This window comes from Ptychodera flava, chromosome 15 (assembly GCF_041260155.1).
Source record: "Ptychodera flava strain L36383 chromosome 15, AS_Pfla_20210202, whole genome shotgun sequence".
NCBI classification, from domain to species: Eukaryota; Metazoa; Hemichordata; class Enteropneusta; family Ptychoderidae; genus Ptychodera; species Ptychodera flava.
Genome location: NC_091942.1, coordinates 6,966,120 through 6,985,451, shown reverse-complemented (window position 1 = coordinate 6,985,451; position 19,332 = coordinate 6,966,120). Strand labels below are relative to the sequence as shown.

The 19,332-nt window shown below is 34.2% G+C and overlaps 1 protein-coding gene across 1 annotated transcript in view; it reads left to right on the top strand.

The window, feature by feature from the left end:
- Positions 1-17,979, top strand: part of LOC139151042 (uncharacterized) — a 41,906-nt gene extending 23,927 nt beyond the window's left edge. The window contains exons 2-4 of the mRNA XM_070723567.1: positions 1,796-1,931; positions 6,378-6,507; positions 13,736-17,979. Of these exons, the coding sequence (XP_070579668.1) occupies positions 1,796-1,931; positions 6,378-6,507; positions 13,736-13,821 (352 nt within the window). The 3' untranslated portion in view covers positions 13,822-17,979. The remainder of the gene's footprint in view (positions 1-1,795; positions 1,932-6,377; positions 6,508-13,735) is intronic.
- Positions 17,980-19,332: the final 1,353 nt, after the last annotated feature.

The window sequence follows — 19,332 nt, the reverse complement described above, 5'->3', positions numbered from 1 at the left end:
GTGGTCACATGGAATTGCTCCATTTTGGTACAAAACCTGTATATAATGGTCAATATATCTGACTCTCAATGACCTCTATCAAATAATGCTCAGACTGGCAAGCACGAAATAAGTCTACTTTTATTGATTTACATTCTGCATTACAATTTTCAGAAACTAAATAGCTGTTCTATGTTTTTACAGATTTATGTTATGGAATTTTATAATTGCTTTTATCTTTCCCTAAATTAACCATTTAGCACACCACCTGCACAGAAAGTAATGCCACACCCACCCTCTGTAGAAAGGCCACCTCCATATAGTGGTCACTTGTCTTGGTCCCTTGAGTGACCACTATACACAGGTTTGACTGTATAATATATATATATATATATATATATATATTACTTCAAATACAAGGTAATAATCGCTGTTACTTACAATCAGATAATCAGATTTCTTTTACAAATCTTTCATCACTTGCCTGTGTCAGATTAACTCTATGCTTTGTCAATGATTGACCGTGACTCATGAAAGACCTTGTCCTTGTTCTTAAAGGCCCAATAGCTGTGAATTTCATGCATTATTTTCATGATTTTATTTGGAAACCAATATTGGTTTGTGTAAATGTGCTAACCGAATAACGTGTATAGGAGTATCACTGCTTGCTGATTTGGACCATGCCTACATGTTTTAACAGGTTAAATAATAAACGGGTGTCACACTCGTAAAATGGCACCCCTTGGCACAGTATAAAAAATGCAGTATTTCGTGCACATACACATCGTGACCATCCAAGCAACAGGCATGATCATTTGCCATTTACTTGAATGCACAACACACGATGGCAAACATTTCATTGTTGTAATCTTTATTTTGTCTGTTGCATATAAGTTTTTAAAGATGGCAGGAAAGCTAATTTATAATGTTAAAACGTTTGAATTTTCATGCCAGTTTCGACATTTATGACAGTGTAATACACTTTTTCAATCTCTAATGGCTCTTACGGTATTCAAAGAACAGTGACTTCGCAGATATTGGAGCTCATCTGTATCCTGATATATATATATATATATATATATATATATATATATATATATATATATATATATATATATATATATATATATATATATATATATATATATATATATATATATATATATATATATACATACACACACACCAAAGTAGAGTGTTATAAACATATAACAAAGTACTTGAAGCATGAAGTAATGATATCTTTAATACTTATATATATATATATATATAATATATATATATATATATATATATATATATATATATATATATATATATATAATATATATATATATAAATGTACATATATATATATAAATATATTATATATATATATATATATATATATATATTATATATATATATTATTTATTATATATATATATATATATATATATATATATATATATATATATATATATATATATATATATATATATACACACACACATCAAAGTAGAGTGTTATAAACATATAACAAAGTACTTGAAGCATGAAGTAAAGATATCTTTAATACTTATGTTTACTATTTAAGGTACATGAAATTTACTCTTAATGTAATATTAACGTAGAAAAAATGGTAAAGATAACATTATGTTGTATAAATGCTTCTCCTTGTTCTCTCCCCATCCCTCCACCCACTGTCCCACCACCCAGGAATGGTGTTTTATCAAAATGATCCTAGACTTGTGTTTTGTCAGGAGGCAAGCAAATTAAAAAAATCAACTACTTTAATTTCAGTCTCTTCCTTATATCCTTTTCTGTATCTCTGCAGGAGCAACTGTCATCCGGATATTGCATCCGTGCTGCGTGAGCACTACCAGCGGCCGTACTTCCTGCCAGATGATTCCGAGTCCAGCTCATTGGATTGGATCTTCATGGGAGGCAGTGGGATTGGTGCCAACATACATGTGAGTTGTAGAACTACATCTGTTTTAAGGAATAATGATCTGTTTCAGTAGCTCACCCCCTTTGATTGTTGAAATGCAGATCACATGAAGCATTTTGGGAAGTGTATGTGAGGAGAGTGTTTTGACATTTCAATATGCAACGGCTCAGAAACTATTTGGCATATCTCACAATTATATATTTGCTGAAATCCTTTAAAGCTCCAAGTCACATTTAACTTTTGATGAATTATATAGTGTTTTGGCCCTGACTGCAAAATACAGTTTTCATGTTCTTCTCCCAAAACCATGTTGAAATGGCCAGAATTCAACGTCTCAGCTCTGTATGTGTTAATATTAGACTGTCTAAAGTCATTGACAGTTGGTTTCTACCATTAAGTCCAGTCAATAATTCATCTGTTGATGTAATGTTGCATTTTGTACAGTTCATTGTGTTGGGAAGAAGCTAACATTTCGTATTTATACATAATGGGGAGAAGAGCAAGGAAAATGTATGTATAGCATGAGAGTAATGGTAACATTATCACAAGCTACTGTTTTGCTGTATGTTTTGCTTTAAAATGGACAAAGTCTTGTGGACAATGGACAAAGTCTTGTTTTGGAATTCAAAAAGTCACAAAAATTAACTTCATACATATAGTCTTAAATACCATGTTGTGGCTTGTTAACTGGGAATGCAACATCAATTAAGTCAGACTCTGAATTTTACAACAATTATCCTTCAGCAGTATGAAGATGTTGTGCGAATGGTGGTGATTTTCAATGATTAGCGCCAGGAAATACAAAAGTGTTAGAACACTACACCAATACAATGTGGTTTGACTAATACTTTGACTGTTTTGTCAAATGGTACCATAGATGATGGTTTTGCCAAGCCATACTTTGTACATCAGTAAATTGCCAAGAAAAAGAACCATTTTTGTCCTTTTTTTCAGTGTGAATTTAATGGTGATTACACCAAATTTGTGGTATAAACCCTTTGAGTGCTGTGTTTTTTTCCACCAAAATTTTAGTGCAACATTTTACCAACCTTTCTATAATTTTTTTGATGATTGTGGACTACATGAACATAACATTTCATCGGCCACAGTTTTTTATCAAAATTTTGGCAAAATTCTGACAAAATTCGACGGGCGACAAAAATTGACTTTGGCGCTCAAAGGGTTAAAAGGGTGTATTTAACCATTGACAATGGGTATCAAAATTGTTCTTAGGTGTTTAGAAATTAACAAAAACAAAGAATTAGTGATCGATTATGAAAAATCTCAACGCAACTACCAGTTGCACACTACTCAATGTCTTCATGATATTTTAGCCGGTATAGAAGTGCACTTTCTTGACAGAAAACTGTGTGGCAACAACTTTGTGTTTTTGATTTCATTTTCCCCTTGAAGACTTGTATATCTGAGTCTCCGTGCCACCTCATACCCTGGAGCAAACTCACTAGCACGGATAATTTTATCTCGAAGTCTCTTATATATATGACACTGTTGCAAGTTTGACAACACATTACCTAACACCATCAATATATGATCAGAATTTCCAGCCCCAGCTGTATCATTGTCAAAATATATCACCATATTTCTGAATATTTTCAAGATTTTATATGCATGTACCCAGATATTTTATTCAGTTTGTGCTGCTGGGTGATCATAACTGCAGTGGAAAAGGTATAACAATTATGTCCGTCAATCATGAAGTATTGATCTAAAACCAGAGATCTTCTTACAGAGCACAGCGGATATAATGATGAATCATTAAATATGATACACCCCCGGTGAGCTGGATTACAGTTGACTTTTTAAAACTATTTTGAAAAAGCATGCCATTATCTGGGTATCGTTGGTATAGTCTTTCAAGCCAACTTTTTCCAGATATCAACAATAAAGAGCCAAGGAAAAATCAAATTCAATTATCCCTGTTTTGTGTGGTATATTTTGCAGTCGGAAATTGTACAGTTTATGCCGGACGAGGTTTTCCATATCGTCACTACACAGGCAGACAGACTAGCTGTTTAATAATTTGATATAGTTTTATGCTTGTCTAGCAGTTACGCTAAAACTTGATCAGGATACAAAAAAAATGAATAAATCACAATGATAAAGTGTTGCATTTCCCAATCAAATCGATGTCATCAAAGCCTGATGGGCAGGATTGAGACTCGTCTTTCTGCGTACCTTTCATCATATGACTGAAATGTTCAAAATTCAATATTGAAGATGTATCATTAGTCTGGCAAATGTCAGCTCCTAACAGATAATATCCTGACATGATTGAATTGCTGCTGGCAAGGAAAATTGCATTTTGAAGCCAAACAAAAGACAGAGAGAGAGACAAGAAAGTCCTTGTAGCCTGATGCACACAATACAGAGAAGAAATTATTTGCCATATATATATGTCATCACCGACATGAAAACATTGATTGCATGAATCCATCATCTTGATTAGTAAGCTGTGAAGACAAAGAAGAATCTTATTTCATGTCAAAATGTCAAAATTCACTGCTCTGAGCCCAGATTCACATTTGCAGCAACATCAAATTTATAAATTTTTGACCCAATTAGACTCAAAAACTGAGTGCCACATTTTCACATGTAACTGCAAATCCTATATATATATAACGTATATATATATATATATATATATATATATATATATATATATATATATATATATAATGCGGCATACAGAAAAGAGAAAACTTTCCGAAGATCAAAATTCTAATGGAAATTAAAATCTCTACCAATAGAAACTCAAAATCTATATACAAGAGAGGTTGCCTCTAGATTTTCTCCAATCTGAGCTGGGGTCAAAAAGTTATACTGCAATGCAAATCACTTTTGAAGGAAGATTTTTTTTTCTTGGATGGGGAATGAAGATAACTTTTTGCAGGAGACCATATTTACATACTTCAAAACCTTTCACAAGACAGAGTCTGAGTACTACCATAGTATTCAGCAACACAAACACTAGCAGCCATTCTTGTCATGAGACAAAGAAATTGCATGTTTTTTAGCTCTGCTGTCAGTGACACGGTGCTTATGAAATAAGCTGACTTTCTGTCGCTGTCCGTCATCTGTCGTCCGGCAACAATTGCCTTCTCCTCTGAAACCACAAGTCTTATTGCTTTTAAATTTGATATGCAGTTCACTTGGGGCGACATGCAGTTATACTGGTTTGTCCAAATTGTGGTGAAATTTGCATATTTGCATTTTTTTGGCATTTTTTGCTGTTTTATTGTCAAAAATCTACTTCAAAACCGCATGTCTAATTGCTTTGATATGCAGTTGACTTAGGGTGACCTCAGTTAGGTTTGTTAAATTATGGTGAAATTTGCCTTTTTGTATTTTTAAAGCAATTTTCATCAATTTTGGTCAAAAAATTTTAAAAATCTTCTTCAAAACTGCAGGTCACAAAGCTTAGATATTTCAGATATAGGTCCCTAGGGAAGACAAATTTCTCAAAAATTGCGTGTCTGACAGGTTTGATATTAAAAATATACAGGTTTCTATAGATGAACTAAAATGTGATGTATTGAAATTATGATGAAATTTTCAGTTTTGTATTTTTGGGACAATTTTTGCCATTTTTGGTAAAAGAATTGTTTCTCAAAAAGTGCTCTTCCGATAACTTTGATATTTGGTATACAGGTTTCTAGGAGTTATTGAAATTATGATGAAGTCTGCAATTTTGTATTTTTGGGCAATATTTGCTGTTTTTGGTCAAAAAATTTGTTTCTCAAAGAAACTATTTGTCTGATAGCTTTGGTTGACATGTTCTTAGGGATGGTCTTAATGTGATATTTTCAAATTATGATGAGGTCTTCAATTGTATATTTTTGCGGCTATTTTTGCTATTTTTCATCAGGCTACTGAAATAAGCTATCAAAGATTTCCACCTTCTTCATCAAAATATGTGTCACAAATAATTATTCTGTACATAACCTAACAGAGCTATATCGTCCTTTAGGTATCTTGTTTAAATTAACATTGAAATGTACATCATGACATATGGAAACCTCTTATTTAATTCATTTGGCTTGTATAACATATGTGCATTTATATCTACTGCCCTGATGCGAACAACGTATTGTTTAATGTGATACAGTTATTATGGAAAGATAAAGTGTATATTGGATGTCAAGTTGTGAGATTATGCAACACTTTCTCACCTGGCATGTGTGCTCATTAAAACAATCTTTAAATCTTTCACTTGTAAAATGATGACAGTCAGTAAACTACAAGATAACTGTTTCCTTTCAAAAGGGAAAAAAATCATTACCTGTGAACATTTTATGAAACCATGGTTCTCAAGAGACTGTGATCTCATATAGCATTTATGCATTTGAGAGAGATTTAGTTGACATTTTAGTAAAGATGTCGCCAAGCAATCAGCGAGCCCTTAGGGCGGTTTAATATTTTTATGGTTGCCTGTGTTTTCTATTTCCAGCTTGACTTTGTACAGCGACCGTCCTGGCAAGCCCAGATATCCGGACAAAAGACGTGGACTTTGATTCCGCCTCCGGAGTGTGAAGACGTCTGCAAACCCCTTGAAATCACAGTCAGTAAAGGTGACATTAGTAAGTATACAGTGCCAAATACTGATCAATCTTCATACGCACTTCATTAAACACATTCAGCTCACAAGTTGTTCATCATCAACAGACTGCAAACAAAAAGAGAATTCATACCTTTTAAAGTCAAGCATGACTCTTTAATGAGTTATCACGCTACATAGGATTGTCATTTAGGTCAGCCAGTTTTTCAGTTTAGTCCTGCACAAAAGAAAGGTTACATTTGCTGAATACAATCTCTCATTCCACACTGATTCATAAAATTATTCACTATGGACAAGAGAAGTAAAACAAGTCGTCAAATGATAAAACAATGAATTCTGCCATTTTCTGAGCTGAGATTTTCAAACTTTTTAGTATGAAACATAGTTTGCAATTTCAAATAAGATTGATGGCTGAAAGTTCAGAGATGTTGTTTCATATTAAAGCAGTTCTGAAGATGGTCCTCCTCTGACAAGAATATTTGGAGGACTTAGCTGCCATGTGGCTGATCATAAAGTTTTCATTTTCCTCTGTGACGTATTTCACAATTGACTTGTGTATGTATTACCACGGTCACTCCACAAAACTGTTTTTGTAGCTTGACCATTTTAGTCACTCCTCACATATCCGAAACACGTACTAGTGCAACAAGAACTTTTCGATAGTGAGATGGGGAGCCTCAAAGGTCTTTCTCATTGTTATACATGAAAATTCCTTTCTTTTCAAACCTGTTGCATACCCTTTTGGCCATAAAAATAGATTGAGCTTGTGATGATCCGTGCTACTAGATGACTGCAAGCGTTTTACACCAACACTTCAACTATTGGGCTTCCATGGAAGTGTACCTCGATTCTTAAAACTGGTAAACAAAAGACACAAACAAAATCATTATCCCAAAAATCATTGTTTCAAAAGAAAAAACATCAAAATAAGAGTCTCACCAATCATAAAATATCATAAATTTAATGCTAAGTGAGTTAAATATTCTGAGTTTGATTAGATCCAAACATTAGATTTATTGTTGACCATGGCTATCATCACACTGAATGTATTAATAGGGTGGCCAAAGTTAAGCTAAAATGTTGCGACATTATACGCAACTCACGCACACTGAAAGTGAAATTTGATTTTCGTGAAATTTTAAACGCCATTTTTTCTGAAAATAAGTAGCTCAGTTACTGAAAAAATGGATATTTCCAATTAAAATCGATGTATTAGGCAGGTTTCATTAAAAAAGAAGAAAAAAACGATAGAAAAATAGTGTTTTTCCTCTCCAAAAATGCCACTTTGTACTGACCGGCCACAGCGCTCGAGCGGTCGCCGCTCATGGCACGCACTTCTGAATCCAGTCAATACCTATTTCGCAACGGAACTGCTTTCGGGCCCTGTGCACGCTGTCATAGAACTGTGAAACTTGGCCAGGAAGTGGCAGACCATCCCATTTACATGTAGTGGTGAGTTTTTGTTATATTCTGGGAATTTTAGCCAGCAAACACGAGGTAAAGTGAGTACGGTGAATTCGGTGTAGATTTTTCCCATTTAGATACATATTTTTGCCATAAAACTTGTAGTATGCTCTTTTTAAACATCATTCCAACATTTCTGTGAAATATGACGAAAATCTGTCCACGAGCACAAGTGCGAATCATAAAACAAAATCATGTTCATTCATAGACCTCAGTACAGTGTGACTCAAGATGGCGGCGGAAGGCAGTCACACTGACACACCATTGACAGCCTGCCTGAGGCTGAAGTTAGGGACAGATATATCTTACAATTTCATGGCTGAAAATGAACTGCATTAAAAGAAAATTGGCAGTTTAAATTGATTTGTTAGAATTGAGTGTTATTAAATAACATCGTGACAAAATTTCATTGTATTGTGAGCTCTAGTTTTTAAGTTATGTGAATTCAAAATTCATAAAAACATAAAAATCCATCCATTTTTCGATGGTACGGTGCCGCCGCAATTTTGACTAAGTCAGACAAAATATTTTCAATTTTCAACACTCACAGTTTCAAAATCCAAGACTGTGCATCAGTCAAATCTTGATTTTTCCGTAATATTGGGTAAATCTGTGCACAAGACACATAGTTTAATGATTCCATGTGAAGTAAATAAAAAAATTATGGGTTGCCAAAGGAATCGGCATTCATTGAAATAATTTTAAAATTTGCCGAAAATTGTCCGCGAAAAAATGGCATTTTTTTTGCTTTAAAACTTCATAACTTTTGATTGGATACAGCTATTTGCATAATTTTTTTTTTACTTTTCTTCTTTTACCCCATTCTTGCTAAAAATCCATTTAAACTGTGTGTATAAACAAGAGAAAAAAATGGCTTGGCCACCCTAGTATTAACAGAAGTGCAGTTTAAAAGGCAATTGAGATAGTATTGTGATTTGATATCATATGTCTTGATATTTAAGTGAGACAAAGGACCTCTGAAACAAAGGCTTTTGACTTCCTGTTATATAACAAAAAAGGAAGTGGATCTGTCATTGATTTTCTGCTACATTGTCATTCTAAAGCCTTTTTCTCTAAGGTCACTATACCTATTTTTACTATTGAATTGTGTGAAAATATGATACTGAAAATTAGATGTTTTGTGTCATTACTTTTGGATGACATAACACTGCAGCATCAAATGAACAGATCAGCTCTAATAAAAAGTCAGAGGATCAGTTTGAAGTAGCAATTATATCAGAACAGCCTGAAAGTACTAAATTTGAGTGTGTAGTATTGTGTAGTCTCAGCTATAATAGTGAAATATTGTTACATACAGTTTTGTAAAAATATTTTATATAACTCCTGGATTAGCTGTCAATCTTTGTGACTTTAAAAATAAAGTTTTGTATTAAAAGTACTTGTGGAAGGAGGTCTGAGGAGTAGTCAAAACAACAAACAAGTAACTTTTGCAAATGATTCATTCCTGAGAGTTAGCGGGATGTGTGGATGTACGGTGTTGTTTGACTACCTGTGACCTCCTTCAAGACAATCTTTCAACTTTTGTAGAGTTGATTTATTTGCTACTGACTAATATTACTGCCCTGACAACTTAGGGAAGAACCTTTTTATTTCTGGGGGAGAGGCTAGAGGATTTTTGGGCAAAAACTTTGTCAGCAGGCCCGGTGAAGAAGAAGAAAAAAAATTGATCCATTAATGTCTTCATGTCCAGTAATGACAGAGAATAGAGAAAAAAAAATTGCTGCCAGAGCGGCAGGAAGAAAAAATTTCCTCCAGGCCCCCTCCCGAATAAAATGGTTCTCCTTTATATTTACACCCCACAGTGTTGGCAACTCCTCAATATAGACAGTATGTCTAGTTTCCGTATTGCCAACAGCTCAACGCAAACTACTGTATAATGCATAACACAGCTCTCCCTCTATTTGATTGCACATGGACAGTACATAACTGCCTAAACATTGTAAAATGACCAAAAAAATTGGAATCATAATGAAGGTAATGATTGATGTAGGCAAAACGAATTTTTAGTACATGTACAGTTGAAAATTTTATTTAGATTGAGTACCTGCATGATTTCATTATTTTAGCCTTTTATAAAAAAAAGTGAATGTGAATTTGCTACTTGTAAACCAGTAAGGTTTAAAGACAAGATGAATCTTATTTGATCGGTTTTGTAGATCATGTTCTTGAAGGGTTTGAGAATTCACTCTGTGCCGAGAACAAATACATCAAGTTTAGTTAGTATAATGTATCTCCATAGCTAACATACTTACAGTGAGTGTTCCAAGTGAACAACTCTTGTGAGTGTTTTTTATCACCTTTCGTGAGTGCACTGGCAACAGAAAAAGGCTCAAGTTACTGTACATGTAAAATGCATACAGGAGTTTTTGGCTTCTCAAACAAGAAAAACTCCATCAAGCTGATCCCTCTGATCTCTTTCCATTAAATTGAGCATATATGTTACCTTTTACTCTGAAGTTATATCCATCTAATCATGATGTTTGCGGAAAGGTGTCTTGCCATGTGTTAGCCCTCTCCTTCACACTTTCCTATGAAGTGGTTGATACCATTAGAGTGAAAATAGGGGTGAAGGGGTTAATGCTTCGGATGCTTTTTCGCAAGATTTCTAATGCTAAGTGAAATGAACAGAGAACAGGTCTTTTAATGTACACCGCCTTTGTAGCTGAAAACACTGCCTGAAAGAAGCTTGCCTGAGTGCTGCACACATATGTGAGCAAATTGAAATGTTCAAGTGATGTTGACTTACCCAAGTATGGCTGCCAAAATGTTCGGTACTTTGATCCATAATTTGTATCGTATTTAATACTTATTGTGCAGGAAGAACACATAAATCTTAAGCTGCAAGTAAAAATAGATTGTTTTGATGGAAAAGATATGTTAGATATAAAGTAGATAAAGGTTAATTACAAAAGTGTTAAAATAAAAAAAAACAGGACCTGGCAAAGAATATCAAAATTAAGCTACAGTAAGCTACCTTGCTGAAGTTTATTCATCAGTTAGTGTGATCTAAAGAAAATTTACTAGTTAGCTGTGGAAAAAGAGTCAGGTCAGGCATGCTAACCAAACTTTGCAAGTGTTTTGTGTTGAACAAGAAAAATGGCAGCCCATTCACAGAATAATTCTCTAATTTTTTATGAAGTAAAAATGGTTGATTGACCCGCAAATAACCAGGAACCAATTAAAGGCTGAGACTATAGTTTTTCTGCAACTAAGCTTGGATATCCAATTTCTGAGTTAACTAAATTTTCTATGATAGCTCTAGGGTCTTAATAGGTTTTTAAGAATAAATTATGGAATAGATAAATTGACCTTTATGCATTTTTCAAAAGTAGTAGCATTGTATAGTTTGCACGTGTACCATTGTGCCTCAAAGACAAAAAGTAATGAAAGAAATGAGAGTTCACGTTTTCAAATGTATATGTGTTGAACTTTTCGCTTTTGGCAAGTGATGACTTTTAGTGAGACTTGTGCAGTGTAGCGTTATAAATTTACATGGATGTTAATGTTGGAAGCTGACAACTTTTCAAAGGTCAGATTCCATTAAATGGTGTGATTTTGTGTTTGTTTATCAGTCTGTCATGTTACGGTAAAAAAGTCAATCACCACTTCAGTGTCTCATGGAAGTGATCAGCGTAGGTGTCGTATCAGTACGTACATAAGTGTGAAAGTCCATCTCATTTCCTAGCCGGTGTACTAGCTGAGTAGCCAGTTCAGTAGCTCTGTGATTAGATGAAACTGAATAACAGCACATCAATCTCTTAATCCTGACATCCAGATCCAGATATCATGTCAGCCTCTCCACACCCAAGACTTGACATGATGATCTTCATATAAAATCCCATGCAACACTCTTGCACCCACCGATTTCACTCATTTTAGGTTTGCATCAAGTGTTTTCGTCAATGATAGTCTGATCACAAAAAACAATCTCAAATAACATTTTTATTTTTACATATACTTTTGTCTGAATTAAATATATCAATACAGCATTTTTCCCCCTTTATTCAATAAAACTTTGACTACAATGACTCTGCAAAAACTTAAACAGATGAGCAGATGAAAAATAATGTCCAATTACAATATATCTTCTCTAGCCTAGTGGCTTCTCATTAACTCAAAAGGTAGATTGTATCTTGGGGACATATTCTGACTCTCAACCTTTTTCAATTTTTTTCTGGTCGACCACTTGTTGGGGCTAATTTGAAAGCACTTGGTGTGAGGAAAAATTATCGGAGTCTTAGTTTTTTTTTGAATATTGAAAATTATATTTTTTTCCATAGAGCTAATACAGGGATGGAGGCCATTTTGAATTTCAAGTATCGGTAAATTTTGGGCAATTAAAGTTTCTATAGTACCAAAATTTGCATTATGACCCCAAATTTTTATTCTTGATTTTGAAAGAAAATGGTTGAAAGATTGCCTGAGGAAAAGTTTGAGCAAAAGTGCAATACTATCTCAGGGCAAGATAGGATTAATTAAATACAATTCTTTTATGGTGTGAGCAAAGAAATACAGTGATTTGAATACTTCTATGACACCTTCAACAGGCATGAATGAAATTCAAAGAACAGTTTGACTCATAGTATACCTGTTGTGTTTACTATCATCTTGCAAGGTTATTAAAAATTAAAATCAGTCACCTCAGATAAGTCTCATGTTTCTGTTTCATAAGTCATACATGTATCAAATTGTATTTGGTGTGTTTTACATGTTGTGTGCTTTTTAGTTCCAACCGTAATTCTTTGGTTACATATCCCCAGTGTTCAGCACTGATTTTCACGTCAAAACTATTACTCCATCCAAAAGTCATCCTGCATACTTGACATACTCCAGGTATTTTATGTTCTCAATTGGCCAAACCCGGAATTCGAATCGACCACGGTACAAACAAAGCCATGTGCGCAAACGCGCATAGACGTACGTGTATTTCCATACGCGTTCAGTACACATGTGGGTTTGTTTGTACCGGCATCACGTGATTATTTGGGCGTACTGAAGTATGCAGAACGTCGTACGCATCGCGTCCTTTTTATTCCGGAGTAGAACCATTGGACTAATTCAAATGTGAAACAGTGGGATTAGACCATGTACATTAGTTTTAATGAAAGTTTTCAAATCCGTCCATAAACACTCAGACCCATATCATGGTTTTTGAGGTAATCCAAGTAACACACTTGCCCTCAACAATTATCATTAAATCCAACTTTTGAAAACTTCTTGATCGTAGTAAAATTGATAAAATGGTGGTTACAACCTTAAAAGTATGTTTCTTTATGCTTTCTTCCTTTAGTTTTATCTGTACTATTAAGTAATGTCTTCTTTGTATTTTTAAATCCTTTAATGAAAACTTCAACGAATGGCAGCCTCAGCTTTTGAAATTTTACATATGAGGTTTTTATGATGTCCAGATTCTATGCTGTATCATTTTTCTACATCAAGTTGGAATGCTTCTGTTCATATAACAGTGATCACATGAAAACCTAAAATCCATTGTGAGATCAAGTCAAAACTCGTTCTTATATGGTGTAATTGATTTTATCTTAGGCTAGCATATTCAAATTAGCAGAAACATTGCGGGCACCCAATCGTTGATACTTTTATCCGTCGCAAGGAAACCAGTAAAGTGCAATTGATAATACTCAAGAAACCCTCTCAGCTGCAGGCTTCTGTCACATCAATTAGTTGTCCAGAAATAGTAGCTGAATTAAGGATGTGATCTTTCACAAGTATCGACTTGAAATTGTGTTTTTGCCTTTTCTTTGCAGTCGTTATCGACACAAACATCTGGTACCATGCTACTCGCATATCACCCGGCGAAATCAGCATAACCATCGGATCTGAATATGACTGATGATGGAAATAACAAGTAACCATGGAAACCTTGCATCCGTTCTCCTGGAGCAAGAAAGCTTTCTTCAAGTGGTCCATCTGGTACATCATAGTGTGTTTTGATGCCTTTGTAATTTGTGAGTTTGAACAGACACTTTTACAGGCATGCTCTCTGCTAAACCTAAGTAGAACTTCATTCATAGACTTCTGTGGCGGTATCAGCTGTTCTCGGATTTGAGACTCAATTCACTATTGTCATAATTTCACATTGTTGACATATGTTTACACAAACATCTAATTGGAAATTAAACCTGTTTTACAAGGATTTAGCTTAGTAGTTACTCAAAAGCCAGAATTTTGAATCTGTTTGTGTATTTGATGTAAATACTTGCAGCTAGGTGAAAGCTGAGTGCAGCATGAAGGTGCAGAACAATCTAGAAGATTGTACTCTTTGTGGAGAGATTGATGTTCATGACATATCACAATTCACTATATTTCCTTCTTGAAATAAGTGGTGTTCATGGTATTTTTATCTCGAGTCTGTAAATAGATGTTTTTTGAGTCAATCCCATGACATAACCATTCTATAATGATATGGCACATTGTTCTACAGTAATGTATAGAGACTGTCATGTAAATTTTAGATGTCATAATTCAGAGCATGGCTTTAACTTGATCTCAGTAACTTCTTTGTTAACTTGAACTCAGAATACATGACTTCCCTGTTTGTGTTGAGTGTCTTTCAACATTTCCATCAGAGCCTCATCTCTGATTCAAACTTTTTGCAGCCAATCTCTCCATACAGTTTTGATATGATACCCCAAGACTTGTGTCTAGCATCATGCTCTGAATTTTGGTTTAAGCCATAAAACTGCTCATTCGACCGTGAAAAGACTCTGGCCCAGCCAGGAAATATTATGTTACTGGTATCCCCTCAAAGTCACTCACTAAATTTGTCCCTCTAAATTTGCTATTTATATAGATAGATAGATAGATAGATAGATATTTATTATAGTGACTAGTGACATTACACCAAGCCTCAACGGGCTTATTAGTCACTTTTAGAAAGTGGTACAATTTCATATGAGGGACTGTGCCCAAATACATGAGAAAAGAAAACATTACAAAGACTTCTTGTCTTATATTATTATAGCGGGAAAAAGGTCAATGACAAAGGTTAATTCTTATCGTTTTTCGTATAATATGGATTGTCTTTTCCCATAAGCCTTGGCGATAAATTTCGCCGTACTTCGACTAATGTTTTTAATTAAGTGTTCCAGTTTCTGTGTATCAGTAAGATCTTGGAAGCCATCGATATGATTTCCAGCAATACAAAATAAATTCTCACGATATTCATTGTATAAAGAACAATGTATGAGAAAATGAATTTCATCTTCAACAGCATTTTGTTCACAAAACATACACTTTCTGTCCTGTAAAGCTTCCCCTCTGAATCTTCCTGTTTCTACCCGTAATGGTAAAATTCCAAATCTAAATTGAGCCAAGAAAGAACGTGTACTACGATCCAAGTTACATGACAAATATGACTCCCTTCCGTAAAGTGATTTGAATTGTCTGTAGGTACGTAATTTTGGTATATTACTTATATTGTTTGACCACGAGTCTGCTGCTTCAACAAGGAGTTTCTCTTTTAAAGTGCGAATATCACAGAGACCTCCATTGTCTAGAACATCAATGTCTACAGAATCAAAAATTTCATTCATTTCGAAACTCCAATTATTTACACATAACGAGTTGTCCCACATGAAAACACGCTTACATAATCTATTGTCATCCATTTTTACAAATCTATTCCAAAGTCTAGCCATATTTACGCAATGCCTAGTTTTCGGAGAAACCCAACCAGTGTCTCCAATCACAGCTGCAGTTGGTGCAAATCTATGTACACCGAGAAAAAATCGCAGTGCTCTGATTTGTACTTTGTTACAATATTTGTCAATGTTAAAGCCCCAAACACTTGAGCAGTAATCCATTATCGGAACCACACAACTATCAAAGAGTTTTGTAAATGTATGGAATCCCATGTTTTTTATGACTTTAAATTTCGAACAAATGTAACCAAGAGCTCTATTAGCAGATTCTGATAACGACTCTGACATTGCTTTGAAATCAAGAAACTCATTAAAGATAACACCAAGATATTTACAGTTGTCAATATAATCTAGCTGTGCTCCGGAAAGATGAAATTTGAAAACACTTCGGCCAATCTTTTCCGAAAGTGCACAACATGAGTTTTCTTGATGTTTATCAAAAGTCTCCACTTTTTACACCACTCAGTAATGAAATCTAACATATGTTGCATATTTTCTTCATTATCTGAAATGATTGCAATGTCATCGGCGTATAGTAGGATTGACACATTATCGTCACCTATCTGTGTGCCTTTTTTAAGATCTTTTAAACCCTTCGCCATATCATTAATAAACAATGCAAATAATGTTGGCGATAAGTTGTCACCTTGTCTGACTCCGGTTTCTGTATTAAACCAGCCAGAGTAAGAATTGTTCACTTTCACTCTTGCTAAAGTATTTGAGTACATTGCAGAAATCGAGTTGTACATCTTCCCGTCAACATTGTTGATTAATAGTTTGTAAAGAAGTAACTTTCTGTCCACAAAATCGAATGCTTTTTGTATGTCTATGAAAGTTACAAAAGTCGGGAGATTATTATTCAGTCTATTTCTGATAATTGAAGTCAAAGTAAAAACATGATCTTCACAAGATCTGTCCTTGCGGAAACCATTCTGTTCATCCACTAACAGATTGTTATTATCAAGGAAAGAAATCAGCCTATTATTTAGTACGGCACTATATATTTTTGAGATAACCGATAATAAGCTTATACCCCTATAATTGAGTGGAACTCTAGTGTCACTTGTTTTACATTTCAAAATAGGTAAAATAATACTCTTTCTCCATACACTAGGTATCATACCGGAGTCAAAGCACAATTGAAAAAGATGTACTAATACTTCAATGACATTGTCTTGTCTTAATACCTCATATGGTATTTTGTCAATACCAGGAGCTTTTTTGTTTTTACCTTTCAGAACAACGTTTTTCACTTCCAAAAAAGTAAAATTCCTGTTAATCTCTTGGTTTTCTTCAAACATGGGGTCTGATAAACCATTTTCCAGGACAGTCTTATGATGTACAACAGTCCTATAAAAGTGATCATCAAATTGACCTTGGTCATTTCTGTTTCCATTGTATAAAGATGAAAAATCCTGTTGCCATGGGAGTTACTCCATTGTTGGATATTTTGTCCGATTATTGCACACAGCTCAGTCTCCTGGATTATAGACTATATACACTAATATGTAGTTCTATTTGAGTGAGTAACCCAGAGATACAAAGTCACACATTTTTTCAAGACTGGTGTCTGTTCACAATTAAATGAGCAGTTTTATGGATGGCTTAAACAACAAAATCAGAGCACAACATTGGATGAAAGTTATGGCGTAGGTTCTAGAAAAATTCCAATTCAATGCAGACATTATACAGAAAGTATTGTGGAAGGAAGCCAATAAAGCCAATGAAAAGCAAGAAGAAAAGTTCTGCTTAAAAAGTGTATTTGAAATTGAGATATTTTAGTTGTACATATTGCTTGATTGGTGATCGGGAACATGGTTATTCCTATTTAACACTCTGAAAATCACGAATTAAAATTGTTCTATACAAGTCTACTATATAAAAGGTGGTTAGATACTTTTCAGTAATTCATTAAGCGCAATTCATGTTTTGTAGTTCAGAGTAAATATTTTTCCATATTTTTCCATTTGTGCATACTTGTTTGTCAGGTTTTCATTTTTAACGTTGTCTATTGTAACATGGTAAAAACCATAATCTTGCCATTTTAAATGCTTGTGGTTGCCATGTTTTACCATGGAAGAATAAAATAATTGATTCAAAGGTTTAAGATGTGTAACACCATTTTATGTGAAGCACCTGTGGCTCAATCTACGTTGTATTTTATCCAACTTTTATCTTTCTATTGTTTGATTTGCTGTGATGAAATTGAAGAAAAAGAGTCCAATGTTGCTCTATATAGCCAGTTAAGTGATGGAAGCTGGTGAATATTTCATATCAGCATGAGATATGAGTGGAGTGTAGATCTTATATTCCTCTACTTGCGCAAATAAAGTGAATTATAAACCCAAGATCGTGTTATTTTGTCATAGTATACGTGTCACATAGTGTCGTCCCCGTAGCTACAGAAAGGTGTTGAGTGGTACAGATAAAATTTGGCTTCTGGGTGAGAGACTTTGGTTTTGATGACGAATGATAGAAACTCACATCAGTATAGGGCGTGATCTTATGTCTTGCCATAGGCATGTGATTTAATCTCATTTCTGTTCTAGAGGAAGACTGAGAAAAAACAGGAATTAGACACTCTAACAACACCCCAAGTAATGAATATCATAACTCTGAACTAGAAACAAGTGGAAGTTTTGCACCAGATGAAAGATTGCATGTTTCTCTGCGATTACCATAGGTTCAAGGCTTGTGTAATAGGTGCACAGTTGTATGTGAGAAAAGGCAAATATACAATGTACGTGATTAAGAGATATGATACAGTATTGTATACTCGTGTTTCGCAGTATATATGTTATGAGTATGTAGCCCATACAGCACAGTGTCATCTTCACGTATACACACTATTGTCTTTTGTAGAAACTCATAAAAAATATTCTGAAAAGAGGTGGTGAAAGTCAAACAGAACTGTGAAAATAGTGGATTTTAAGAAGTGTCACATGAAAGAAATTTGGGAGGACTTTAAACATGCGGGACACCGTGCAGTTTTTTGGGGCGTAATTTCTCACAAGTTGTAAACTGAAATCAATGAAAATATGGCACACAGTGCTAGAGTTTAGGAAAGGTTTACTTTCTGTAGTCGGGAATTGCCAGTCTCAGCACTTGCTTACAGAAAGTAAAATTTAAAAAATAGAGGGCGCTCTTCCATCGTCAATTCTTGATAAACAAAGCTACGGTGACAGCAATTTTAATCTTTCAGATGAAACTTCAACTCTTTTTGTTTCTCATTGATCAACAACATTAGTTTTATTGACTGGATACCTTTTAATTGCAATTGATTTAAGAGAAGAGTACTTTAAGATGTCAACCATTTATGAATTTGAAGGACCTTTAAAAAAATCATACATTTCTTTAGCAACCCAAAAGATAACCGTGAATTTTTATTTTACGAGGAATTATCGCAAGTTATTTTTCTTAGTTAAATTACTTTTATACATGATGAAAAAACATACATAAAAAATGGATGGAATAAGTATGATGATTTCTAAGGAAATATTAAAAATACTTTGCACGTATTTTTTGCGGGTAAACAACAGCAAAAATTCCAAATATAAAGTAAGTATATAAAAAAGTCTGGCATCTGGTACGTCATATAGTGGAATCCCTTGTTTTGGGTGAGTGGTCGTCTCAGACCTATGGCCTGAGGCGACAAAGTAAACTGTACGTGCACTTGTAAGACTCAAAAATACTTTACTTTG